The following is a 10,800-nucleotide window of genomic DNA, read 5'->3' on the forward strand; positions in this document are numbered from 1 at the left end:
ATCCAGGCTAATACAATTTTTATCCTTTAATTGCCTGAAGACGTTTTAAGGAGTTAGAAATGATCCGATGTTAGTGGGGTAGCACTTTGGCACATAGCGCCATTTTGTTTGTTAGAAAGTGGGGAGGGACCGTTTGTTTTCAACAATAAATTATTTCAATGTTTAAATAAAAAAAAAAAATTTAAAATGTGACTTATAAAATCACAAAGAAATATGTCAATATTTTGCTTCATTGTAAATACATCGGTAAATACTTGTATGGATTTGAAATATGGGCACTGGGAAATGTACCAGGAAATTACATAGTTTATTAGGATCTGTAAGCTTTTATCCTAGAACAGGAATGTGGATAATTGAGAGAAATTGAAGCCCAATACTAGAATAAAATAAAAGCAATGATATATGAAGTCAATTCATATTAATGAACCAAACAATATGGTTTGTGACAAAGGTCATTTTAAGTTCACACATATACTCAACAATACAGAACCAATTATTTCGTTTTTCTTATTTAAAATTAAGTTACATTTTTAGGTAATTGGGAATGGAAATAAAAAATTGTTAACTTATTTTTCAAATATATTACTAAGTTAATCCAACCATTATTTCTCAATAATGCCTTTTATTTTCCTATACTTTCATTAATCCGGATATTCGAATTATATCTTTCTGCTTAACTTTTCATCTTTAATCCTTCTCCTTATTCATAAATAACTACTAGACAGATCTCTTTTTGGAATATATAATTATAAATAAAAAAAAAAAAAAAAAAAAAAAAAAAAAAAAAAAACCTCATACAAAAGCAACAGTATAACAGAAAATGCCAGGTAGAAAAAACTTGAAAATCCATGAAAAGGTTTAGGGATGGTGCGAAATAGTATAGGTTTTGATATCCATCGGATAAAACTGAACAAATGAAATGGCCTAACAAACTTAAGTGCTCTACAAAGCGAAGAGAGATATACTGAAGAGCTCGCTACTCCAAACAGATCACTATGGATAACAACTAGATAGCTCTTCAATTTGAAAAAAAAAACATTCCTCATTCTCTCAACATAGGATAGATCTGTTAAAAAATCGCGTAAATTTGTTGAACTTTATCATAGTGATTTATTCACTCGTATGAATGTTGTTTGCAATAAAGGTGAATAACATACTTTCCCTCTTTAAATATAGGTGTCTCATTCGTTTAGCATAACCAAGCATAAAAATTAAAGAAAATAATATCCAATAATACTCCAAATCATCAATTAAAAATCTCTTTTTCAAACAGATTTCAACAGCTCTTCAATTCCAGAAAATTGAATTACGTTAGCTTGGTCAAAACAAGAACATTCATACATGAATCGAGAGACGGTTCAAAGAATGATTGCAGGTAAAGTAATTAGAAGGGTATTTAACACATTTTTGAGTTATTGAAGAGATAAGAATGTGAAAAAATACAATAATTCTAAACATTTTTTAATTTTCAAATTCTTAAAACATCATCCAAGAAAACTAGTTTTGTTTCTAACTAATGTTTATAGCTTTAACTATCTTACCAATAACTAAAAATTATCTATAGTTCAAACAGCCTCGTATATACTCATCCCTCTTAGCTATCATAGATAAAAGCTTGGAAAATTTTTAAAACGCCTATATTCCATACTACACTGGAATTAAATTATTATTGCTGAATAGTTCAGACTCATTCGGTTCTTCGAGAATTGTGTCGAAATTGAAGAATTAAAATAATTAATTTATGACAAACAATTTTTTTTTTTGGGGGGGGGGAGGGGGAGTTGATTCGGGATAACAAATGACGGGGTTTTGGGCACATCATCTTGAAGAAAATTATTTTCGTGCTTCAGAGGGCAGGGGATGTTAATATCGATATTTATCATACCAATACTTTTCAAACATATCGAAATACTCGTTCGATAAGTCGTCGATATATCTTATCAATAGGGCTTCGATATTTCATCTCAAGCAAAATATTTATATTGAAATAAATACTAAAATCGATATCGAAATTGATACTATTCTCTGTATTGATATCGATAGAAATATTAATATTGGTATCTATACATGAGTCCATACTGATATCGATAATAGAATATATTCACAATAATATCCATAAATTTCTATTGATTTTTTCTCACATTTATTTATTTTTAAATAAGTATTTTAAAATTATGTATTTAAAATTATTTCCTAATGATAGCACATCGAAAATGTTGATTGGTATTTAGGTTAGTATTTTTCTAATATAGTATTGCTAGTTATCATATATTCTATTTTTTAGTTCAGATAAATTATTATATTTCTTAAATGTATTAATTACATACATATATTGTTATTAAGGGGTAGATTATTAATAAACAAATATGTATAATGTATTTAATTTGTTTTAAAGGAAGCAATATTGATATTAATATAATACTCGATGTTCAGGGAATTTTTAATTTATTAATTTTTAGAAAAACATTTTCTCAATTTTTCATTACATAACTACTTCACTTTGATTATTGAATTCTTATGTGTATTTCAAAATTATCATATTAAAATTTTAGCGTATTTTATTACAATAATGACGTAAACTACCAGGTTAAATGGGTAAACGATAATATCAAGAAAAAATATAGATATCCTGATATCAGAAATCAAATTTCAATATTTTAATATCCAATATCAATATCATAGCATCTAATATAAATATTATAATATCGATATTATAATACACACTCATCTGAAAATTTTTAGTTCTTATATTTTTTTAAGGTCTTGATTTTAAATTGTAATCAATATTTCGGTACATTATGAAAAATATGTGATGAAATCAGATAATATTTAAATCCGGTGACCAGATAATGGAATATTCAAATCCGTGAACAGATAATAAAATTTTAGCAAAACTTAATTTTACGAAAATTGTTTATCAACTAACCATAAGCAAACAGACTTTTCAAGGACTTAAGGTTAGACTTGTTAGAATAACAGATAAGCAGCAATTTTACTAAAAATATGCTTACAAAATACTAATTAAGAACTGACAAAGCAATAAGTGGTTAAAAATTTTTAAAAAGCTAAATAAGCAAGCATTTTTTTTATTCACATTGTTCTAACTACTAGCGTAACCTGGTGAAAAATATATACCTGATTCAAGCTGATATAGTTAAGTCCTTCTACAATAAAGTACTTTCCAGATGAAAACAGCTATTTACCTGAAACGAAAAAATTACTAAAATTAATAAGAAATTATATAAAAACACACTTACATGAAATAGATAAATTATATTCTTAAAATAGCTAATACAATAGATAAATGTTTAAATTGAATTTATAACGAATTGTCCGGGAGGGGGCTTGAAAACTTTACCAATCACTGGGAACTACCAATATACAAATGGACACTTAGAACTATAATACGTATTGCCCTTGATTGTTATGGTTATTGTTATTATTAATTTATAAATCAAAATATAATTTATATTATAGAATATTTAAACATATCTTCGGAAGACTATAGTCCGTCTTCCAAATAACTCCCAAATGCATTTATAGCTTTAGAAGAGAAGAAACGATGACCATTAGGAGATGACAAAGCATACACTAAGTCAACAATGCTGGCTCAATGGGTTTTGTAGTAGGCAACTTGGCTTAATTATGATGCAGAGGGAAAAGTTCATTAATGTTTCATGAGTCGCAGTTATTAGCTTCTCATTTCACTTCGTCTCAACTGCAATGCATTGGTTTCATCTCTATCGTATTTCAAAATAGTAAATTTCGCGGAAAGAGGACGTGGTGATACAATGGTTTTGAATACATAATGCAACGTATCTATATTTGTACAAATCACAAGATAGCAGAATCTTTAATAAAGGCAGATGACATTAGTGTGTGCCAATTACAAGAGTATGGCCAAACAATTCCGATTAATATATGAAAAAAGTGATAAACAATTTTCGGTTCCTTAACTTATGATAAAATAACTTTTTGTAAGATGTGATAGCCAAACACGTTGGACCAAGAACGTCGTGGGTTTTATTCCCACCTGTGTCAGAGAATATTTCAGGACCTTGAAAATAAATATTGATACTTCCATTCTTGGCCTCTGATGTAAGAGAATTTAAAAAAAAAAAAAGAAAAAAAGAAATATAATTTTTAACGAGCTGTGAGTTAACTGTTTTATTTTCTTTTTTAAAAACGAATGCTGAACAGAATTACATTTAATTTTCTAATAACTAATTAGTTCATTATGGGAAATGTCATTTTCATTTATTGCATTAATAAAATACTAAAATAAAAATAAGTGAATTTTTATATCATATTATTGTTATCATTACATTATTAATTTGATTATTATTAATTTCAAAAGAAATGAAAATTATGACCTAAATGCTCCTTTGCATAACCTGTAAAAAATAAAATAATAATAAATTTAGAATTTTTAGATTACATAACGTTTCTGTAGAAATATGATCAACAGATATGGCCATATCTCGGCAAGTTATAAAAATATTCTCCCATTTTTTATCCTTTCTCCGACTATCACGAAAAGTAATATTGATAAAAATAAAATAAGATAGCAAATATATAGTGTTATGGACTGTACTTTGTAAGTAAATATTTTATTTTTATTTTTCTCAATAATAAACTTGAGTAATTAACCTCGAAAAAACAAATCTTTTGGTTTCCAAAGTTTCTGCGTTTCAAGTTACATTAACATCTGTTATTTACTTATATAATAAAAAAAAAAATTCAAATAATAAATAATAGGCTAATAATTACAAATTATTTTGTACATATTTCACCTTAGAAATAATGAATAAATATTCATTGTATACTTTGGTAAAACTAAATGTTTTAATATAGATTGGAAATTGAATATTTTGAGACCCTCCTCTGTACAAAGTGTTCTAGCAACACCATTGTTAACCATAATGAATCATATTTACTATTCATTATTGAAAAACCGTAATACTTTTTACTTCTTTTTTTTAATATTTTAAACGACTTCTTAATGATACATTATCTACTTTACATACAAATTGTTATGCCTGAAATAGTTAACCGACATTTTCATGTATTGTTATATTTAAATTATTTCAAAATAATCACCATCATTTAATTAATAAATTTTATATTGATTATATAAGTTGAGAAGAGCTAAACATTTGTGATATATTATTGTATTTACATTAATCATTTGATGTCTTATATCCTCATTTTAAGTGATTCCCTCCTATAAAATAATATATTATCAAAAACCGTGAAATTGATATATTTGAAAATATAATATTTAACAAAAGACATAATTTAATTTATTTTTAATTGGATTAATTTTCTCTTAGAATATCCATATACTAGTCAGTTATTTAAATATTTTTTCATCTACTGTTATATTTAAATTAATCATAATTATACTAACACATTGCATATTGACATATATATTGAGAAACTCCTTTAAATTATTTGTAATATTATTATGTATCTACTTTCATTATTTGATGCCTTATAATTTGTTGACGTCCCCTTTCCATTTTAAGGGATTTTTCTCGGTTATAAAATATTTTATTGTAGATATTCCTCAAATTGATATTGTAACTATAATTTTTTTTTTAAATAATACTTTTTATTTATTGATAGATATTACAATCTGCCACACAGTTGTGGGGAATAGGTAATAGTGATGAATGATCTCATACATACTAAAATAAAATAAAATAAATAAATGAATAAAAAAAAATAAATAAATAAAAAAGAAATCCCTTAAAATATATACAAACAAAAGAATAAACAAAATGAACATAATCAAACTATATGTATGAAAAATAAATAAATAAAATAACATAATGATAAAATAATATAGTCAACTATAATATTAAAGCCATCTTCAATGATCTTATAAATACATAAATATGTTACAAATTATTGACTTTTATCAATTTATATAGTGATTATTATGAATATAATTGTGATTAATTTATATATAACAGTACATTTAAGAATTGATAAGATTTAACTAATTCTTTGTTATTATTTGTAGATGGAGTGAATGGTGGATAGCCAGAAACGTTGTCAAGAATATTTCACTAAAGAATTATGAAGCTGTCTTTTTCGTGACAAAACAACAATAAATTATAATGCAGGGTTAATCTACATTTTTTAGAGTAGGATGAGCCAAAATTAAAAAGATCCTAATATATTTAATTTTCCAAATATAATTAGTTATCAGGTTGTAAAGGTTGGGCTATTGTAGCCGAGGGAGTTTATGCGTAGCCTTAGCAACATTGCTACTCCAGCGGCGCTGGGAGTGGGGTTGACTTTTATTTTGTGTCAGCCACACGGAATGAAAACTTGACCCTACCACTCTTGTTGTAAGTGTTGGTTACCTGTAGGATACCGTTCCTTCTCCTGTAATGATTGTAAAGTAGATAATGGACATTATATCCAAAACGACGTCCATATTACAGATATTCAGCGTTTTCCTTGACACTAATTAAATTACAAAATTGGATACCATTTTCCAAAAGTTGGAGTATGAATAATAATTATATTACTTGTAAATGTAACATTAAGTTAATTACATATACTTCTGAAGTATCAATATCATTTATCAGGATAATTGTATTGACATCAGTAATAAGCGGACAATTTAATACGAGATGGTTGTGGCCGGGTCAAGTTTTTCTCCAAGAATGGTAAGTAGGAAAAGGGCTAAGAGGGAAAAGTATTAAAGTTGTCCAGGTGGGGAACTTTCATCCAACTTCTAGTCCGCCGTATCAGGCTCCTCGAAAGGATCTCACATTTTGACAAAAAGTTGTCGGACAATAGGCTGTATAAAAGGCGAGTCTATCCACCGGCCAACTTACACTGACATCCAGCCCATGACCTCCTAATGCTTTGTCACGCTACAGGAAACTTTTTTATTGATGAAAAATGAAACAAATTCCATCTTAAGTGACTTTTTTCGATTGTATTCGATTGATTGTTTTGAGGCGTAACAAAACAAAAAAAAAGTAATATTATGCAACTTTAGGATGATAGTCCGGGAGGCGGTCAATAAAGCTATGAAAATAGTAAGAGAAAACTATTTACTTTTTAACAACGTTTCACACCACTTTGCAGGACTTCGTCAGAGCTAAATGAAAAACTAAATACGAACATTTTAGAATCAACAGAACATTTTAAAACGATTGTTATGTTTATGAAGTATATAATAACATATAAGGAACTGTACATGCAGGTGGACTGGAAGCAAGTTGCTAATAAATATAACAAAGAGTGATAAAAGTTCTAAATACATATCTAGACTAATAAATTGTAGGAGACTACTCATTAAAAATAGTTATAAATATAGCAAAGAGGTAGGTGTAAAAGGTAGAACTGATGGGTGAGTTATAGTACTATGTAAAAGGGGCATAGCAAGGAAATTGATAAAAATAAACCTAAACAATAAACATAGGGTAATCACCTGTCAGATTGAAACATAGCTGATGACTAAGGAAAAAGGAGAAGTCAGATATAAAATGTCCTTACTTCCGAGGATAACCCTTAGGAAGGGTAAGATTTTTTATAATATATTGATAGGTTTTTTTTACTTAGCCCTGACAAAGCCCAACAAAGTGGTTGACAATAAATATTTTTCTTGTACTATTGTGATGCCTTTATTGACCACCACCTGGACTATCTTCCTACAATCTACCTCATAAGGCGAACTATCTTCTTCCAATAATATTATGCAAATTTGCGTAAGTTGTATTGTAACTTGAAGGAAAAAAATGTTTGTCGAAATGAATTTTAAAAAACCTTTTAATCTATATAAAGTAATATTCTATTCTCGTATGTGTTAAAATAATGGTATCTCACAGTAAATGTTCATCCCACCTAACGACCATTTGCGGAACTGAAATTTGATATTCGCATGGTTAAAGTAGCATATTGCCAATATTTGAGTATTATTAATTTTCTAACTTTCTCTAGTGCTACTCCGATGCATCAAAATCTGAAAATTTAGGGACGTAAATAGTAAATCGTATAGGAGACGTTTTTTTATTCAACGCGTCCTGAACTTGAAAATCGCTAAAAACGCAATAATTTCAATAGTGTTTGAAGATTTGTGTTCTAATGGATTGAAAAATCGAAAAAAACTTAACAAAATCGATTAAGAATTCAATTACTCCTAAGAATCGATACGTATGTAGAGTGGTAAGAATCACCCCTGATTTTTTTTTTCTTTATGGTTGCATATAATTAATTTTTGGAAGTAATATGAGCACAATGGTGTTAAAAAAAAAAGATTTTAGAAATCAAATAATATAATAAAGCTATATATAATATGTCACAACGGTTCTGAGAAAGAGAGCATCCGAGAGAAAAGCACAAAATTAGAAAATTTAAGCTTTCAAACAAGTTAAATTTACAATAAAAAGAACCTCTCCTCCAATGCAAAGTTAGGGCATTACAACGTTGTGATAAGGCCTGTGATTTTATACGGAGTGGATACTACATGCCTACCCAAGTTGGAAAGACTGCTAAAAATAGAAAGTAGGATCTTCAGAAAAATCTATGGGCCCAAGAAAACACAAGAAGGTTGCAGGCGAAGATTAAACGAATAGATCTACAGAAAAATCAAAGACCTGGAAACCGAGATAAGAATCAGAAGGCTGATGTTCTATAGACACACGAACAAGATGAAGGAAGAAAGATTGAACAAAAAAAAAAAATCTTTAACAAAAATTTTTTAGGCAAAAAAGGATGGGAGTATACACAAAGAACCTTAAAATTCCAGATACCGACTGTCTAGATAAAGACAGATACAGGAAAACACTGAAAAATCTTGCCAATATTGGAAGAGGAAAAAAGAGGGGTACGAAGTGGTCCGAAGAAAGAAAAGAAAGGCAGTCGAGGATCATGAAACTCCGATTGAAAGAAAGAAAATCAAGACTCCCAAAGAACCCTAACCAATGATATTCGCGTGGTTCTTAGGGGGTGGTACGTGATTAAAGAAAATACTATCACACTAATAAATTAAGTTAATTAAGAATAAATATGTTTTTTTTCTTTTACTTAAACCCCATATATAAATATATATAATATTTTTTAAAAAAGACTTTTTGTGATTACATTTTTTTTTTTATCCCCTTTAGAGTCCAGGAGTTTCCTCAAGGAATATCAAATTAAATAGACTCACCTTAGTGAGATAATTTCAGTTTTATACGTTAAATTTTCTTTGAAATACGTCAGTGTTCCCTTAACCTGATTGCTTTATATAATACTTTATTTATAGAGGAACCAAGAATGATTATTCCCATACAAGAGCTTACAAGAGTTCAAAGTAGGTCCGAAGCATGATATATTCCTCCCGGTATAAAATATATCGATGTATAGACTATAGATGTAGCCATCCAATCCAAAGCCTTCATACATTTTTAAAAGGCGCCTGAAGGATACGGGCCTTGGATATGATGTGCCTCGGCCTATAGGGGCAAGCAAACTTTTGATCTTCACTCAAAAGAGAAGAAGCGTTTGTCATAATGGACGCTCTTCGCGAATTGCAAGGCCTAACCCTCTCTCTCCCTCTGTCTCTCTCTATCCGAGTAATTCTCAAATGTGAATAAAGAAAATCTTGTATGAATAAGGCCATTACATTAAATATCTGTATTTATTTAACATCACAGGTTTTTAATGAACAATGGAAAATTAATCTTAACATGGGACAATCAGACCAAGAATACAAAAAAATGTACAAATTTACATGCATTGATTTAGCTTCATTATGTATTCATTAAATTCTATGCTAAAATATAAATTCATAATAAGTAGTATTATAGGCAAAGTTCTTTCTAAATATTGACGAACGTTGCCTGAAATTAGTCAATAATTGTATTATTAAATTAGTTAATAATGAGCTCATGCTTTTATTTTATCCTCGAAACACTTGTCAATTATCCTGTGAAAAATGAATATATGTTAAGATTAATAACAATTATTTTCCACCTTAACTCAAGTACGCAAGGTTAGTAATGTTATATCCTATCTTAAATAGAAAATTCAAATTAAAACCCAAAACTACTGTTCTTATTTTTAAGACAATTTTTTTCTCATTGATAGATTTTCCAAGTAAACCACAATGGTTCCTATTCATCCCTCTATTCTCAGTCCGCTGGTGTTCCTCAAGGTAGTATCCTTGGTCCCATCCTCTACACCGTCTATACAGCTGACATTCCAACCAATCCTAACACTATCCTCACCATGTATGCCGATGACACATGTGTGCCCGCTGTTATATACAAATAATAACCCATTAATTGTATCCCAAAATTTCCAATCCCATATCAGAGCCCTCGAAGATTGGTGTCGTAATTGGAGGATTAAGATAAATTCCAACAAATCCCATCAAATCATTACCCTTCGTCGTTAACCTACTGACTGCCCTACAGTTTCATTTAATGATGTTACTCTTACCCCTGTCGAACAGATCCGCTACCTTGGACTACATTTGGACAAACGATTAACCTGGAATCCTCACACCAGACTGAAAATACAGGACACTACACGTCGATTTCGACTATTACGGCACTTATTAGACAAACGGTCTAAACTTCCAACACTTTACAAAAGACTGATCTACATGACTGTAATAAGGCCAATCTGGACATATGGAGTTGAGCTTTGGGGCTCCACTAAACCTTCGAATTCCTCTCGTATTCAATCCTTACAATCCAAAATCCTTCGTAAAATCCTCAATGCTCCTTACTTTGTCACAAATAAAATCATACATAAAGACCTTAATGTTCCCTATGTAACCGATCTAGC

General features: G+C 29.1%; 1 protein-coding gene across 1 annotated transcript in view; it reads right to left on the reverse strand.

The window, feature by feature from the left end:
- The window catches only part of LOC106681820 (facilitated trehalose transporter Tret1-like), a 4,156-nt gene extending 2,817 nt beyond the window's left edge, over nucleotides 1–1,339 (reverse strand). The window contains 2 exon segments of the mRNA XM_014422346.2: nucleotides 934–1,164; nucleotides 1,311–1,339. Of these exon segments, the coding sequence (XP_014277832.2) occupies nucleotides 934–1,164; nucleotides 1,311–1,339 (260 nt within the window).
- Between the last annotated feature and the right edge of the window lie 9,461 nt (nucleotides 1,340–10,800).

This window comes from Halyomorpha halys, unplaced genomic scaffold, assembly GCF_000696795.3.
Source record: "Halyomorpha halys isolate HHAL.00 unplaced genomic scaffold, Hhal_1.1 Scaffold367.1, whole genome shotgun sequence".
Classification (NCBI taxonomy): domain Eukaryota; kingdom Metazoa; phylum Arthropoda; class Insecta; order Hemiptera; family Pentatomidae; genus Halyomorpha; species Halyomorpha halys.